Here is a 19,134-nt window from a genome sequence, read left to right as displayed (position 1 = left end):
CGGGAGGCACAAAGCGCAGGTATTCAGCCCAACTACAACAGTACAAGGCATGGCAGGAAAATCTGGTAATCAGAAACAGTGATAAAGGGGGAAATGTTGTCCTCATGACAAAAACTAATTATGACAAAGAGGCCTACAGTCAACTAAATGACCATTTATGCTATGAGAAGATCAATAACCGGGATCTCTTGACCATCAAAGAAGAATATCACCGCAAATTATGTAAGTGGCAATCAGCCAAACTCATCACTGAAACTGAATTTAATTATTTGAAGATCGAACACCCTGTCACTCCCATTTTGTATTTCATACCTAAAATACACAAGGACCATGACCATCCACCTGGAAGGCCAATTATATCTGCACGGGGAGGCCTTTTGGAACATACCTCAATTTATATTGATTATTTTTTGCAAGGTTATGTCCAGCAATTGGGGTCATACATACGTGATACAGGGGATTATCTGGTTAAAATCAAGGAAGTACAAATTCAGGAGGGAGATTGGCTGATAGCATTGGATGTAACAGCATTGTACACCAGTATCTCACATAGCGATGGTCTAGAGGCAATACGGTATTACCTATCCAGAAGGGAACCAGGTAATGAAAAACACACCAAAATGCTGTTAGACATGTTAAGTTTCTGTCTCACCAACAATGTATTTTTATTTAATCAACAGTTGTACCATCAAAAACAGGGGGTAGCAATGGGGGCCAGCTTCTCTCCAAGCTACGCATGTTTGCACATGGGAGCTTGGGAGGAGCTGGTCCTCGGCTACGGGTACCAACACATTATCAGGAACAGTCTAGTGGCATGGTTCCGCTTTATAGACGATTTGTTCGTCATATGGAGAGGAAGTCATGAAGAAGCCCTTAAATTTGTGGAGGACATCAATGATAATCCCCTCAATCTCAGATTCACTGCGACTTTAAGTCAAGAAAAAGTTACTTTCCTTGATGCCGAACTCTACATCAAGGGGGGTCGTTTGGAATCTAGGGTATTTAGAAAAAAGACAGCTGGGAACAGCATTCTACATGCTGCGAGCGCCCACCCAGTACATCTTATCTCCAGTATCCCATATGGGGAGATGTTGCGGTTAAGACGTATATGCAGCAACCCCATGGATCTGGAGCAGGCACAAAATGATAGCAGAAACAGATTCCTTGAAAGAGGCTACTCCAGAAAATTGATTGACAAAGCAGTACAGAAATCCATGAATGTAAGTAGAGAGGAGCTCCTTATCAGGAAAGCAGACAGGGAGCCTGATACCAGGCAAGATACATCTAAACCTGGTATGATTGAGCCTGAGTGCTTTAGATTAATAACAGGATTCACTAAGCAACACCACCAAATCAGAAAAATAGTGAATAAACATTGGCCCATTGTGCTTAAGGACAACGTGATAGGCAACATTCTGCCAAAGTCTATATCTCTAACTTTTAGCAGGGCCCCCTCTTTGAGGGATCACATTGTTAAGACTAATCCTGATCCCTTTACTAAGACAGAGTGGTGGCAAAGAAACAAAGGCTTTAATAACTGCAAGGTTTGTAAAGCATGCACTCATGGTGAGAACACCAAAACATTCAAGGATGGATTTACAGGAAAACAGCATTTGATAACCCAAGTCTTAACATGTAAGACAGAATACGCCATTTATGTTTTACGCTGCCCTTGCGGATTACAATATGTGGGCAGCACCAGGAATGCTGTCCATAAACGCATTTTACAACATTTGCAAGCTATAACAAATGTGGACAGCACATACCCAGTGGCGCGCCATTTCAAAGACCATCATCAAAGTAATAATAATGGTCTCAGATATTGGGTTATCGATTCGGTCATCAATAACAAAAGGGGTGGAGATAGGGAGACCAGACTCAGGAAACTGGAAACGAAATACATTCTTCTACTTAACACTAAGGTGCCTTATGGGCTCAATGTGACAGAGGACCTCCACACTTGCTTGCTCTAAATGAGAAAATTTATCAGGATTGTGCGCTCTCCCCCCCGTGGGTAATGTCCAGGGCAGTCACCCGGTTGGGCGAAGGCCTGGACAATTCTCGACGGGGCTGCGAGCACACACCAACTATCATGAACCTATTTGGAATTGATATGCTGCTTTGAGAATACCATTTGTGTATGTTATTATTTTCCACTGTGCACTTTTTAACCAGGTTAAGAATCAGAATGATGTAGTATACCTTGAAGATACCTTAACATGTGGTTTTTTTATTATTTAATTTTATTTTTCGGGCTTGGGTTTTGGGTCTCTTAGACCCGTGTTATTTTTTACCTATTCCTTTGCACATAACACTGAGACACAGCAATTATGACACCCATACAGTTGCTAATGTTACTGATTCATGTGATTTGTTTGAACTATGATGTAACTTTGAAATCCGCTATACTAATAAGAAACTGTAATGCATACGGTTGAATGTAAATAGAGTTAACAAACCAGTTTTCCTCCTCCCTCAAACATATTAGGTTGGAAAATATATATTATCTACAAGTATTTCCAATTTGGACCAAGGAATAGTGAAACATGCGTATTTGCACAAGTATTGCTAAATTTGCACATTTTATTGAAATGATGCACTTTAAAGCACGATTTGCACTTTATAATGTTAGCACATTGCACTTTATACTGATCTATTTATTAATCTGAGGTCCTTAAATTCAAATTTACCAACATCTTGAGTTAATTGGTAGGAGGCACATGTACTTGTAAATAAGGTTTCTTTTAGGCGGATTAATGTATTTTACAATGATTTTCAAAAAGAACTATTTATATAATCTATGTTACTATGAACATTGAATCTGTATTACATACATGACATAATAAGTTTTAAAAATGTATTTTACAACTATTCAGAAAATGGAATTGTAAATAGAATTGGGTACATTGCCTAGTATGTCTTTTATGTCTACACGTAAGTTTGCACAGGTGATTTCAGTTGATCACTCGCTATCACTTTAAAAGGTGTACCTTACATTGCAATCGCTGTCATGTGATCAAGGCTCCGCTGAGCCGAAACGTCTTTGACTCTTTCTGCCAAATAAAATCTGTGAAGTACCTCGAGGTCCGTGTCCGGAGTCTACTTGCTGGCTGTGCGAGCTGCGCGAGCTTGTGGTAAAACGGAGTTCAGGAGATATATATATATATATTTTAATTTAATTAAAACATTTATTCTTTTAAATTGCATTATTTATATTATTTTTATGTATTATTTTATTACCCTTTACACCCTAAAAACGAATCCCACCTTGCTCCCTTTAAATACCCCTGCACCCCATAATCCCAACCCACCCTTACTCCTTAAAATACCCCAACACCCTTAAACACTAACCCATCTTAACCCTATAAATATACCCTGTAGCCCAAAACCCAAACCTATCCCTAAACCTATAAACACCCCTGTACTTCAAACCCCAAACCTACCCCTGAGCCCTAAAAATACCCCTGTATCCCAAAACCCAGTTACCCCTGAACCCTAAAATACCCCTGTACCCCAAGCCTAGCCCTGAACCCTTAAAATACCCCTGTACCCCAAAACCCAAACCTACCCCCTGAACCCTAAAAATACCCCTATACTCCAAAACCCAAACCTAGCCCTGAACCCTAAAAATAAACCTGTACTCCAAAACCCAAACCAACCCCTGAACCCTAAAATACCCCTGTACCCCAAAACCCAAACCTAGCCCTGAACCCTAAAAATACCCCTGTACCCCAAAGCCCAAACCGAGCCCTGCACCCTTAAAATACCCCTGTAACCCAAACCCCAAACCTACTCCGGAACCCTAAAAATACTCCAATACCCCAAAACCCAAACCTATCCCTAAACCCTAAAACTACCCCTGTACCCCATAACCCAAAACTATATCTGAACCCTTAAAACACCCAAACACCCCAAAACATATACCTCAGTACCCCAAAACATATTCCCCTATGCCCATACTTACCTTATCCAAACATTAAAAAAAAACATGCTTTTACCATTCATGCATTTACAACGAATTTCATTGTAAATGTATGCGTGGTAAAAGCATATAAAATGTAATGCCATGCGTTATAATGGCATTGGGGAGTCATGGTACTTTCGTAATGAAAGTATGCGGAGTGATGGTATGCGGAAAGAATGTTGCGGATTAATGGGTGTTTACCCTCCCTGGTAAGTACATTGGTGGCATGGCGGCCCACATCTCCAGCAACATACTCATATTTTTTCACCACCCATTTGAAAAATGCACAGGTCTCTCTCATTGATGGCCAGCACCGACATACACTTTTAGACACACCTCCCGCCACAAGTTCTAGAATTGCGAACTTTAGAGCTGGGGAGCTACGTTCTAATCTTGGCATCAGCTCAACATCCTGTGATTCCAGGCAAATCGCTTTGTCTCCCCGTGCCTACCACAAATGAATGTGTTCTTCTGTAATGTAAATTGAACTCATGCCATGTTGTCGAGTTCGCGCTATATAATATTGCAAGGAAAAATAAAGTAGAAAAACTCAAGTTCACACACTACTGAAAGCGCACTCTTAAGTGCATCAACAGTGCACTGTGAATCGAAGCCTTTCACAGGCCTGTCACAGATAAGAAATGCTATCAAAACGAAATCCTACAAAACAATATACTGCTGGCCGGCAGCAATTCATACCCGGACAACGTCGGGACGGGCTGCTAGTATATATATATATATATATATATATATATATATATATATATATATATATATATACATATATATATATATATATATATATATATATATATATACATATATACATACACACTGCGCACAGATATATACATCTATATTTGCTGGCGGTCTGCAGTAGGTAGTTATAGTTAGAACCTAGGTTCCATAGGGAAAGTATTTTTTGTTTTGTTATAACTTTTACGCCGTGCGACAAATCTTCAAGAAAGTTTCAAAACTAGGACACACCTTAGTTCAGCTACTATGTTGAAAGTTTCGGGGGGATCCGTCTAGCCTGAGCCGAGAAAAAAGGGGGTAACAAAGCGCATTTTCTACTTGCAATTTCCCATAGTGATTTCCGACAACTACAGCCCGAAACCGGTGGATGGAATTACACCAGATTTGGCAGAAAGCTATCTCTTCGTCCAGAAAGAGCCTTATTTGTGATTTAGTGTAAATCCGTTCATTAGTTTTAAAGTTATTAAAGTGAAAAGAAATATAGATATATTGGGATGCAGGCCCTCCAAGGATCCACTGTTGTGGTTTCCAAATCCTTGCGCCAACAGCAAAGCCATGACTGGCTGGCCACAACCAGACTAGAAGTAAATATATTGTGGTACGCTCCCAGGGTCTCAAAATGTAAGCGCATAGTGAGGTACCCTGACCCCTTGTGTTTGTTAGTGGGGTCACACGAATTTGCCTTTAATATTTTTTTCCCACATGTGGGGATTCATGGAGCACAGAGCAGACCCTCATGAGAAGCCTCGATGGATCTGCAAATCTTGCTGCAATTTTTTAAAAAACGTTCTCCCCAACCCACACAGGCCCCCACACACCTACTCACAGACCCACTCACACACTCATACCCACACACTCACCCACAAAACCACACACTCACCTCCTTCCAAACCCATACAGCCACTCACACATAGCGGTGCATGGCCAAAGACTGTGCGTGGCCCAGGTTTGGGTGTCTACAGGGGGTTGACTGCATGCCCTGTGGCCAGCCCCCGCTATCCATGGTCGAAGGACATGCACAGTGCATGTTGTAGTAACGTAAGGTAATTAAATATTACTTAACGTTTAAAAAACCCTAGAAATTCACTGAAACAACCAAAGGTTATTGGGATGTTATAGTTAGGACATAGTATTTAACAAACTTTAAATATTCACTAAAATCCAAAGGTTAGAGGGACATTAGCGTTAGGTTCAGATTTTACACGCAAAAATCATAGAAATTCAATAGTTATAGTTATACTTATCTCAAGAAAATATAACTCGTTCCCTAAGGTAACTATAACTTGCTCCCTTGCCATTCACTGCTACTTACCCCACAAATTACATGAGTAATGACATCTTGTATACCATCATTCATTCATTCAAGCGACCCTTGACCTTGCTGGTAGGTCGCTCCCCGCCACACAGCTCCGCCTGTGTGTCCTGCCCCAGCTGCCGCTGCTGTAGAAGTTGAGGCCCTCCTCCACCCGAAGGCTACCACCTGCGCTTCATCCCTGGTGGACAGTGGTAGGCCTTAGGTTTGTATCACTGTCATTGTCTGTCTGTCTTCCCTGTACTGCCCATAATGTCTTCTGGTGTCTGTGACCGCTGTTGCCTGTCTACCCCCTGTGCCTGCATTCTTATCTGTGCCCGTTCTCTTGCCTTCTGTTACCTGATTGTGCTCGTTCTCTTACCTTCTGCTCCCCTGATTGCACTCGTTTTTCTTGCCTTCTGCTCCCCTGATTGCACTCGTTTTTCGTGCCTTCTGCTCCCCGATTGTACCCGTTTTTCTTGCCTTCTGCTCCCCTGATTTGCCCTTGTTTTTCTTGCCTTCTGCTCCCCTGATTGTACCCGTTTTTTGTGCCTTCTGCTCCCCTGATTATACTCGTTTTTCTTGCCTCTACTCCCCTTTGTGCCCTCTGCACCACTCTTTTCCCCCTGTTTTTTGTGACCTTTATTCCCTTTCTTGGGACCTTTGTGCCTCTGTGCCACTCATTTCCCCCCGTGTTTTGTGACCTTTTCAGCCCTTTCTTGTGACCTTTCTGCCTCTGTGCCACTCGTTTCCCCCCATTTTTTGTGACCTTTCTTGTGACCTTTCTGCCTCTGCGCCACTCATTTCGCCAGTTTTTTGTGACCTTTTCTGTCCTTTTTTGTGACCTTTGTGCCTCTGTGCTACTCGTTTCCCCCCGTTTTTTGTGACCTTTCTGTGCTTTTTTGTGACCTTTGACCCTGCTTGCAGGCAGGTCGCCCCCACAATGCTGCTCGTCACCTGACTGTCTGGTTCCTGCCTCCTTGTTTCCTGGGTTTTTCCCTCCCCTCTGCCCAGTGTACCAGTTTCCCCCGCTGCTCCCGATCTGACCCTTTCTCGCCGCTGCATTCCTGCGGCCCGACCCCCTACACACCCATTTGCCCCCCCACTCCCGCCTCCCAGTTGCTCCTTCCTCCCGAGCCACCTCATATGCAGGCCAAGAAGCAGCCACGCAGCGGACATGCGCAGTGGGCGTGCCGCTGGCGTGCAGCACTTATCCGCGCCTTGGCAACGCCCAGCACCAGAACCCCTGGACCCCGCGAATGCCACGACACCAGAATCCACTAAGATGCTAGCACCCTCCACGCACTCAACACCGGCCAAAACAACACCTGCTTCCAGGCCACCCCGAAATTGACCCACCGACCCTTCTCCTGCCACACCTGCAGCTTCACCTGCGACAGAACCACCAAACCTCCAAGGACTGGACCTAACCACTTCCGCTGCATACTCTTCAACACCCGCTCCGCATACAAACGCGCCGTCGAGCTCTGGGATCTGGTCGACACCTCCGCCCCAGACGTGGCCTTCCTGACCGAGACCTGGTGAAACGACTCCTTGGCGCCCGACATCGCCATAGCCATCCCGGACGGCTACAAGATCACCCGCAGGGATCGCGCCAACTGAATCGGAGGAGGAATAGCCATCATCCACAAGTCCACCCTCAAGGTCACCACCCACGCAGACGACACCCTCAACACCGCAGAACACTTGCACTTACGGATCCTCACTGACCCCAACACCACCCTCAGAGGAACACTCATCTACAGACCCCCGGACCCCGGGCTTAGTTCAGCAACTCCATCGCCGACCTCGCCAGCACCCACGCACTCTCCTCCACGGACTACATCCTCCTCGGGGACCTGAACTTCCACCTCGAGAACAACAACAACGCCAACTCCGCCACCCTGATCGACAACCTCGCCAACCTGGGCCTCAGACAAATCATCACCGCACTCACCCACGCTGCCGGCCATGCGCTGGATCCCGTCTTCTCTACAGGCTCCCACGTCGCCTTCGACCACACCACCGAACTCCACTGGACCAACCACCGCTGCATCCATTTCACCTTCAAGAAACCAACCACGCACCACCTCACCCAACAGCTGCCTCGCCGCTGCAAGAGCAAAGTCACTGAAAACCAGCTGATCACCTCCCTCGCCAAGTATCCAGCCATCGACCCCATCAATCCAGACGCCACAGCCCGAAACCTCAGACAGTGGATCGACGACTGCGCCAACACCCTCGCCCTGCTCAAGAAACCCTCCAACAGCCACGCCAACAAGAGAGTCACCTGGTTCACTGACGAGCTCCAGACCTCTAAACGCACATGCCAGAAACTGGAGAAGACATGACTCCACGAACACACACTGGACAACCACGCAGCCCACAAGGATGCCACCCGCAGACACCACCACCTCATCAGATTAGTCAAGAGATCCTCCTTCAAAGACCGCTTGGATAACAACGCACACGACAGCAAAGAGCTCTTCAGCATCGTAAAGGAACTCTCCAACGACATCCCGCCCTCACAAGAACTGTGCGACTCACTAGCCATCTTCTTCCACGGCAAGATCGCTGACATCCACGACAGCTCCAACACCACGACCGCCCCGACTACGCAATTCTCCACCTCCCCTGTGAACACCACCAGCGCCAACCGCCTGACCTCCTGGTCCAACGTCAACGACGACGAGACACGCAAGGTCATGAACTCCATCCACTCAGGATCTCCGTCTGACCCGTGCCCACACCACGTACTCAACAAAGCAGACGCAGCCATCGCAACCCAACTACGGAAGTTCATCAACCTCTCATTCAAAACAGCGACATTCCCGGAAAGCTGGAAGCACGCCAAAATCAACACCCTTCTCAAGAAGCCCAAAGCGGACCCCAAGGACCACAAGAACTTCCGGCCCATCTCCCTGCTCCCGTTCCCGGCAAAGGTCATCAAGAAAATCGTCAACATGCAACTGGCCCGCCACCTCGAAGACAACAACATCTTGGACCCGTCCCAGTCCGGATTCAGACGAAACCACAGCACCAAGACAGCCCTCATCACCGCCACAGATGACATCAGGCGCCAACTAGACAATGGCGAAACATCAGCCCTCATCCTCCTGGACCTATCAGCTGCCTTGGGCACGGTCTGCTATTGCACTCTAAAAACACGCCTCCTAGAAGCCGGAATCCAAGAGAAGGCTCTTGACTGGACCACATCCTTCCTCTCTGGCACAACCCAGAGTGTCTGCCTCCCACCCTTCTGATCCGAAGCCACCAGCATCATCTGCTGCGTCCCCCAGGGCTCATCCCTCAGCCCAACGCTGTTCAATGTCTATATGACCCCCCTCGCACAAGTGGCCCGCCATCACGACCTCAACATCATCTCCTAAGCTGACGACACCCAGATCATCCTCTCCCTCACCAATGACCCACACACCACCAAAACCAACCTCCACGAGGGAATGAAGGCCGTCGCCGATTGGATGAGGAGCAGCCGTCTGAAGCTGAACTTGGACAAGACGGAGGTCCTCATCCTCGGAGCCACCCCCTCAGCCTGGGACGACTCCTGGTGGCCGACCACACTGGGAACAGCACCAACACCCACCGACCATGCGCGCAATCTAGGATTCATCCTCGACTCCTCCCTCTCCATATCTACGCAGCTCAACGCCGTCTCCTCCTCTTGCTACAACACCCTCCGCATACTCCGCAGGATCTACAAGGCCATCGTCGGCAGCAGACTGGACTACGGCAAAGCACTCTACGCAGGAATCCCAGCCAAACACCTAAGATGACTACAACGCATCCATAAAGCCTCCGCCCGACTGATCGTCAACGTTCCCCGCTGCAGCCACATCACCCCCCACCTGATAGAACTACACTGGCTCCCCGTCGACAAGAGGATCACCTTCAAGCTCCTCACCCACGCACACAAAGCACTCCACAACGCCGGACCAGCCTGCCTGAACAGCAGACTCAGCTTCCACACCCCCACCTGCCAGCTCTGCTCCACCAGCCTTGCCCTCGCCGCTGTCCCCCGCATCCAACGAACAACCTTCAGCGGCAAATTCTTCTCCTACCTTGCCGCCAAGACCTGGAACACCCTCCCTACCCGCATACGGCAGACCCAAGACCTACTCACCTTCAGAAGACTCAAGACCTGGCTCTTCGAGCAGTAGCAGCACCCCCCTCTCCTCAGCGCCTTGGGGCCCTCACGGGTAAGTAGCGCGCTTTACAAGTACTCTGATTGATTGATTGATTGAATAGAACTGCAACATTTGCAATAAAATTTGTGATAAAAAACTATGAATGGCGAGGGCCCGAGTTATAGTTACCTTAGGGCACAAATTAGGGTTTCTTAACAGAAGTATAACTGTAACTGTTGCATTTCTATAGTTTCTGAGAGTAAAATCTGAAGCTATCTATAACGTCCCTCTAAACTTTGTAAATAAAGATATATCTAAAAATAATTGCATTTTTTTTTACTAAAATGGACAAGGTCTGGAAGGTCTTAACCAACACCAGACCTAAAACCAATCATAATTATAAAAAATAAGGTTGATCAGAGCTGTGCGTCTTTTCACTGGTTAGTCATATCAGAAGTGTCCCACCTTACAGATAGTAAACTGAAATCATAACACTGCAGACCTGGGCCTACGCTTACCCCAGCTTTGCCACTACTCTTGTTCCTCATAATTTATTTTAAGCATTGTAGTTTCTTTTATCTCCTTCCTACTAGGCTTCACACTCAGTGTTGGAAATGGAAATATAGACATGCAGGTACACCTTGTTCCAGAGAACCTGTTTGCAACAAGTAGTGCCTGTACTCGCCCATTAAAAGCTTTGGAGTAATGCTGAGAAGTACTGATACCATCCCTTCCAAATTAAAGAAGTACAGATCCTGAGGGGCATATTTACTAGAAAATGTTGGAGTGCGGAGCTGCGCTAAATTTGCTAGCACTGCGTTCCAACATTTTCAAAATTCAGAGATGTGCTGTATTTACTACAATATGGCGTGGCCCTGTGTTTTCCCTAGTGCTGGCGCTAAATGTAGCTGCCTAGCACCAAACCAGGTACCCTTGCACCACAGTGCAAGGGTGCCTGCGTTGTAGGGAATGATTGTTTATGTGCGGGTTAATGTCCCTTCCTGCACATAAACAATACATTATGGCGATTTGTTACTTCTATGTGTGCCGCATTGCGCAGCACACATAGAAGTAGCAAATAGTCATTATTTAATGATTGTTCATGTGCAGGAAGGGACGACATCCTGCACATTAACAGTCATTAATGGTTTTTTGCTCTTTCTGCAGTACATATAGAAAAAGAAAAAACGAGAAGAAGTAAAAGCATTTCTCCTCTTTTTGCCTCTCTTAACGCCTGCTCTTGCATGGAGTTCGTTTTTGGAACTGTCAGAGATTTACACCTCCTTGTAAATCAGGGGCAGCATCAAAAACCAATGGGTGTGCGGTGGGACACCCACAGCAACACCCACTGCACGCCCTTTCAATGGGTAGCATATTTAAAAAGCACTGTTAAGCCACAAAAAGTGTCTTAATGCCACTTTGTAAATATGGAGCAGGGCATTGCGCCACTGGAACGTCGTTAAATGTGACGTTCCTGTGGCCCTAAGTATGCACCTGGGTACCTGATAATGCCTGCCCATTTAAAGCACTACGGGGCCAATTCACAGAACTAAACTGACATAAAATCCTAAACGTATTACTTTTGGTATTCACAGAAGGCATTTAGTTGTAGTAAAGTTAGGACTCCTAACTTTACTACTACCAAACTGAGATAAAATCCTAAATGTATTCGTTTTGGTAGTCACAGAAGGCATTTAGTAGTAGTAAAATTTGGGGGCATATTTCCAACAACTAGCGATAATTATCGCTATGTTGGTTTAGCGGCGATATTTTTATCGCCGAGCTGCGGCGATTATTATCGCTTAGGAACCTTGCTATTATCAAGGTTAATATCCTAAGTGATAAAAATCGGCCGAAATGCATGAATATCGCTGAAAAGTCAGCGATATTCATGCATTACCGAGCTAATGCTCTTAGCCATGTTATCCACCTACCATTGGATAACATGGCTAAGAACTGCTCAGGGGCAGGTGTTAGCTCTCCAAAAGTTGGTAATAGGAGATAGCGATGTTAGCGACTGTTTCCAGTCGCTAACATCTTGGCACGCCCACTTTGCATATCATTAGTGATAAATATCATGACATGCAAAGCAGGGCCCAAGATGGTCGCTATCTCCTACTAGCTGTCGCTAACTGGTGTTAGCGACAGCTAGGTAATAGGGAGATAATTTTATCTCCGCTTTCTTGGCTTTTAAAGCCAAAAAAGCGGAGATGAACTCCCTTGATAATATGCCCCAAGGACTCCTAACTTTACTACTACTAAATGCCTTCTGTGAAAGTAGTAAGTTTAGGATTTTATCTCAGATTGGTTCTGTGGATCGGCCCCTGTGACACCGAGAGAGTCCCAATCTTGCTCAAGATCACGGGCTGGCTACAATGAGCTGAGCCGTCACTCAGGGCCCAGTAGTCTCGCATCTTTCTCAACGCGCCAGTATGGCGGCTCCTACATGCTGACAGCTAGCACCAAACACCCCGAGGATTGTTTTGAGAAGGAGTGGAGCTCTTGTTACCGGGAAGCTCGCCAAGTGGCGGTGATTGTAGCGGAAGTGGGGGGCACAAGGGCGCGATGACAGCTCTGCAGCAGCACGACGGCTGCGAACACAAACGCCTAGCTGCTGCTGATTGGCGTGGCAGAATTAAGTGCTTGGACACGCTCTGCTCGCATCAGGGTACCGCCCGGGGTCACAGCTCTTCTGTCCCTGCAGTGAAGTGAGAGCACGTGACAGAGATGGCTAGGGATGTCAGTCAGGAATGCAACTTACCCACACACCTTGGGCAGCACTGATGGGGGTCAGTGACGGTATTCAGGCAGTGAACAGCTGGGCACTTAATCCTGTAGCAGCTCACGTTTGTGGTCTGTTTGAGAAAAATGAAACATGTTATAGTTCGTCTGCATTGCCTTTCGCGGCTCTCTGTCTCCCCCCTCGCTCTCTACACCAAAGCTTTTCTGGGTTTTTTTCACCCACTGTCATCCTTTCTTTCTGTACAGCACAGTTTCCTGCCACTCTTCTCTTCTGTACCACCCTCCATAATTTATCTTTTTCCTGCCTTATGCCAGCCTCTCACTTCTTCTTCCCTTATTATGCTACGTTCTCTTTTGTTCTACTTTCTATTCCTTCTCCTCCTTTCTTTGCATATTGTATGCCACTCCCCTCGTTCTCCTTTATTCTCTGTAATTTAAACCCTTCCTTCTTCATTGTTGCCCTTTAATATGCCAGCATACCATCCGGCCTTGCAACTTCCCCTCTGTCATGCCACAATGTATGTGTTCCCCTCTACTATGCAACCCTCAACTCTTTCCTTCGCTCTTTATTTTCCATGTATTGTTCATCTTCGCCCTCCATTACCGCCCTTCCTTCCTCATCTTTCGGCTCTATTATACTACCCTCCTTCTGGCTATTTACAATAATGTTATCTTTCCTCCTTCTACTTTTACCTCCAACATTCCACTCCTTCCCCTCTAATTTGCGCTCCTATATACTACCTACCTTCCTTCTACTTTCCCATTATACCATCATCCCTATCTTGTTTTTCCTTCATTATACTAATTTCCTTCTTTCTTCTTTCAATTTTATAACACCCACGTTTTTCTTTTTCTTCTGGTCTACTGTTCTTCCCTTCCAACTACCCTTCTATAATGCGAATCCATTTATTTCTTTACCCTCCATTTGGTACCCTACATTTTTTTACTTTCACATCTTATAATAATTCTTACTTTTCTATTACGTCCTCGTCCTTCTTTTGCATATCTAATTTTATACCACTCTAGTCAGAAGAAGAAAATACTTTATTCGATTTAAATACAGTAAATCTTAAAAGTACAGAAGACATAAAATACACCCTACCCAATTCTTTCCCTATATTGTGCAACCCTATTGAATTTTCTTTTCCCACTATTTTGCCTCGCTTGCTCATTTCATATTTCACTTTGGTAATTATAAATGTAATAAATATTTATCTTTTTTCCATTTTGTTGTTACATTCCCATTTCTCTTTTCCATTTTCTACCGTTGTCTTTTTCAAATAACCTTGCCCTTCCATGCTTCATTGCATTCTTCTGTGTCTTGCCTTCATATTTTTGTGTTTTATTCTTTTTTTAAATTTCTTTTAGATTGTCATGTTTGGTTCTTTTATCATGTCATTACCCTCTGATCTTAATTTTCAGCTTTCTCTTCTTTACTTTCCACCTTTTTCATTGTTTCTCTTTTTTTGTAATCCTATCCCCCATCCCTTAATTTCTTCTGTGCTCTTAGTTTTCCCTCATGTGGTTCAAATTGTGTCTTAGGTGTTAATTTTTTCTTCCTTACATTTCACACAGTCAGGTAATAAAACTTCATGCAGACCCTGAATAAAGCAACGAAGAGAATCAAATGCAAAACACAAAGTTCATGTTATTCCTTAAAACCACTGCTGCTGCTAATGCCTTGAAGCTGGAGCCTCCAATGAGTGATGTCCTCAACCTCCAACTCCTGTCTGTCACTGGATGCGGAGAAGATGCTCCCTATAGTTGACTGGAGGTATCTTTTCATGATGCTGTATAAATTTGACCTTGGCTGAATAAGATGTATATTTAGGCTATCTTAAAATCTCACTCAGATATGATAAAGGCGAATGGTAAGGTCCCAGTACAGATTCTCCTGACTAGGGGTACGCTGCAGTGTTGCCCTAACGATGGAGCCACTGATACAAAAAATAACTACTAACACAGACCTCGTCAGTATTCACACGAGGAATGGCCATTAGTAGGGTTTGTAGACGATGATCCGTACTTTTTGATCTATCCAGATTGTTCTCTTACAGTCGTTCCTTCGGACATTCCTTTGCACCAATATCAGGTTTCTAAGTGAATTCCTTCAAATCATAGAGCTTAGATGTTGCAGAACCCTCAGACAGTCCCAACACACTTCAGACAATGTTTTCAGTCGGTTTGCAGACTGTATACGTTACACAGATATCAATCTTACTGCAGCGCTCAAGGACCTGTACCATTGTAATGTACCAGGGAAGGCATGGCTTGGCAGTTCGGTCTGGACTGTTCCCATGAGGCACAGGGTCAAGGCTGATTTGCATATGGCCATGTCTGAACTGGAATGGTGTGGAGTGCAAAAAATCGAAGGATTTAAGCCCAGATCTCTGTACTGGGGTGAATGTGTGACATTGTTCAGCATTCTGTCCATCAACTGTTGTTTTTGCATTTGTCTCCCCTAGTGGGAAGGGTATGCTCAGATGTGAGTCCCGTGCTCTCCACACCAGTGGAGTCAAGCTATCCTGGCTGAAGACGGCTGATAGCCAGAAACCTGTCCTAGGATGCTTGATTCCGGTCCAGGGAAGACATGGCTTGGCAGTTCGGGCTGGACTGTTCCCATGAGGCACCGGGTCAAGGCTGATTTGCATATAGCTATGTCTGAACTGGGGTGGTGTGGAGTGCAAAAAAACAATGGATTTAGGCCCAGATCTCTGTACTGGGGTGAATGTATGATATTGTTCTGCATTCTGTCCATCAACTGTAGTTTTTGCATGTGTAATTATTGTGAGCATCTAAACCTAGCATGCCAACACCCATGTGTGTGTTAGGTACCATGTATTAATAAGCGTCAGTGCTGATTATGTTGTAATATATGTGAAACAGTATTTCCTCTGCACCTAAAAGTTTACATACAATTGCTAAAAAGGTGCACCTTAGTGTGGGATGCTCTTTGAAGTGGAGCCATTGAGAAGAGGCCAGTGAATCCCTCAACCTACAGAAATTGACTAAAATACTGACTTTGGCCATGCCTAATGCTATTTCCACTGCTACTCCCTTGAAGTACTAGTGGAAGGATGGATCCATTATAAGACTTTTGTGTTTTATATTTGTCAATCCCAATCTGTATGTACAATTATCTAACCTAAATTCAAACTAGATTTTCAAACTCAGGAGGAAAACCGATTAGATGATACAGAGTTAGAATTATTGGAAAATGAAATGTTCCCCAAATGAATTCAAGGAAAGAACTGCAGAACCCATCAGATTAATCACAAACAACGCTGATCAATTCTATGCTGCCTTACACCTTTTAGAATAATATACCAAGAATCTAACCATTTAAATTGTCTCTGGCATTAATTACATGGCACAGCATAACAGTACAGGGGAGTCAAATACGATATTTGCACACAATAGAATACGCATATACATTTTAATTAGATAGCCAGTATTCACATGTAAAATGAAGGGGCCACTTATATTTTGCAAATACTGGAATTGTTATTGCTGTAGGTTAGATTCTGTGGGAAATGTGATTTTGTATTTGGAGGTTATCTGCTCATCTACCAAAACATTTAGAAACATGATCATAGTGCCAAAGGTGTATCTGTAGTTTTGAAATGTAAGACATGACTTAATGTCACAATGAAATGATAAAGGCTGAGGTATTTGCTGTGTATCTGCATTTCCTCATTCTGTTTTATTTGTTTATTTAATACACTTCTCTTAAAAAACAAATGTAATATCCCCTATTTAGACCAACAATAGTCATTGATCTTGTCTGCTGTTACAATTTTGTGAAAAAGGATCCAGACTTAACAACAATTTACGAAAAAGTAATTGTTGGACCCGACACCCTTGGGTGGTAATGCCCCAAACGGTTTGCCTTTACCCTTCCTGTTTTTCTGGATTTGTTTATTTGGCTTTAGGACTCTGTGCACTTTACACTGCTAACCACTGACAAGCTGTTAGTGCTCTCTCCTTTAAACATGGTAAAATTGGCGCACACCCAATTGCCACATTAAATTTACTTGTAGGTCCCTAGTAAAGTGGTACCTAGGGCCTGTAAATTAAATGTTACCAGCCAGCCTGCAGCACTTATTGTGCCACTCTCTCAAGTAGCCTTTTCAAACGTGTCTCACACCTGCCATTGCAGCCTGTATGTGCAGTGTTTAACTGCCATTTCGACCTGGCAAAATAAACCTTTTGCGAAACCTAAACCTTCCATTTTAATACATATGTCATCCCTAGGATTGATTCTAAACAGCCAAGAGAGTAGGGTGCGTTGTATTTAAAAAGTTGGGCATTGTACTTTTAAGTATTACATTTCCTGGTGGTGAAAAACTCTCCAATTTATTTCCCACTATTGCGAAGCCTAACCACTCCCATGCTATAACACTGGGCTACCTTATTACATTTAATAAGTGATAACTTTTGCTTGAGAGCAGGTTGGAATGTTATGTTTGGTGTTTGAGGAATATTAATTTAAAAACCTCTTTAATGGTAAAGTCAGGTTTTAAGTCTCAATTCTGAAACTTCCACATTTAGAAAGTTGGGCTTTTCTTGTCCTAACCATTCGGTGCATCCACCCTGTACCTGGGTCACATGACTAGGTGTCGTTGGCAGTTGGTATTTGCGTATTCCTCCCAGACTCCCACACAATAGAGGGTCTGGGTGTTGGCAGGTGGGCCATCCTGACTTGATGAGGGGGACAGAGCTGTCACTTGTCACACTTGTACTTCAGAGACACTGTCTCAGCTCACACACAAAGGGCTTCACACTAGCCTATTGTGCCTGCAGACAGACCGGGACCACAATAGGGAAGCAGGAAATTCCAGAAACAACTGTTAGGGTAAGACTTCAAAAGTTTCTTCCATTTCAAAGTGGACACCAGGTTTAAAAAGGGCACCCACTCTTCAGTACACATTTGGATCTGTGGCTACTACAGAAGAAGGACTGCCCCGCAGCCAGAGGACTACCCATCTGCTTGAGGTCTGCCCTGCTGTCTGAGAAGGAAGACTGGACCTACAACCTTTGTGCCAGGCGGAAGTGACTTAAAGGGTCGGCTGACTGACTTCCTGTTCCGAGCTACCAACTCTAGAGTTCTCCATGCAACTTCCCACCTTCCCTTCTGCACCGGACCTACCTGCGCCTTGATGGCTTTTGCTGAAGTGAGTTTCCGATCCCCAAGAGGTACCTTTCAGGTCCTAGGCCCTTGGTGTGATATCAGTTGAGCTCCTCCTTATAGAAAGGAACAAATCGAGAAGTTTTGGGCTCTTCACGCCCGTGAATAGGCCCGTTCACACCAAGATCTTGCCACATGTGCCGAACGCCAATACGAAGCTCGAGTGAGTATGACTCTTCACGCTACAGCAACCACCAGTGAGGACTTGCAACGTGAGATCTGACCTTTGTGCTACAGCATCAATAGCCCTCGGTGATGCCAACGCGAAGCTCCAGCAAAGATCGTCTGCGACGCCCGATAGGATCATCGCACTACACTTTCGACTGTCCATGACGCCTGACCAGAAGGGCTCAGAGAGATTTCCAGCTGCAGCCAAATTAAAAATAGAGGCAGACAAGGAGGAGTCTGCTGCCAAGAGGGAGGCATCCAAACATGAGCCTGCTGCTAAAAGTGCCTTAGAGGAAAGTAATCTGGTCCTAGAAGAGAAGCTGGCAGAGGGAAAGAAGGCTGAGAGAGCCTTGAAAGAAAAAAAAGATCTTTTTCGCTCATGAACTGAGTCTTAGGGAGCTAGACATCAAAGCTAAAGAAATCACTGGGTCGAGCAACAATGGTGGCAGGGAAACTGCAGTGTTTAGAGGCAAGAGGGTCTACATCACCAAGGGCCTGTTGCCTAACTTTGTAGTAGGGGATCAAATAAATAAGTGATTTGAGACCTTTTAGGTTGCCCTGAATACACACAGGATCCCTGTGGAGGATTGGGGAGCCAGTCTCAGGCGGCAGATTCCCAGGGAAGGAAGGGATGCACTGCTGGCCCCAGAGAAAGAGGACAGGAAAGAGGTATACCATCATGAAGAACCCTCTTACTCGTATATACAGTCTCACCCCAGAAAAGTATTGGCAAAAGTTTAGGGACAGCCAGAAATTTCCTCAACAGTACTGACTCGATAATCTGGATTATTTTTCCAAGGCACTGGATGGCTGGGAGACAGGCAATGATGTGAATGATTACAAGGGGCTGTGCAATGTAGTTGCCAGACATCACATGTTC

The 19,134-nt window shown here is 45.0% G+C and overlaps 1 protein-coding gene across 1 annotated transcript in view; it reads right to left on the bottom strand.

Moving 5' to 3' along the window:
- CHRDL2 (chordin like 2) overlaps positions 1–19,134 on the bottom strand; it is a 638,416-nt gene that overhangs the window by 379,813 nt on the left and 239,469 nt on the right. The window contains exon 3 of the mRNA XM_086933239.1: positions 12,918–13,011. Within this exon, the coding sequence (XP_086789365.1) occupies positions 12,918–13,011 (94 nt within the window). The remainder of the gene's footprint in view (positions 1–12,917; positions 13,012–19,134) is intronic.

The sequence above is a fragment of the Lissotriton vulgaris genome, chromosome 8, assembly GCF_964263255.1.
Source record: "Lissotriton vulgaris chromosome 8, aLisVul1.2, whole genome shotgun sequence".
Classification (NCBI taxonomy): domain Eukaryota; kingdom Metazoa; phylum Chordata; class Amphibia; order Caudata; family Salamandridae; genus Lissotriton; species Lissotriton vulgaris.
This window is presented reverse-complemented; position numbering and strand designations above follow the sequence as displayed.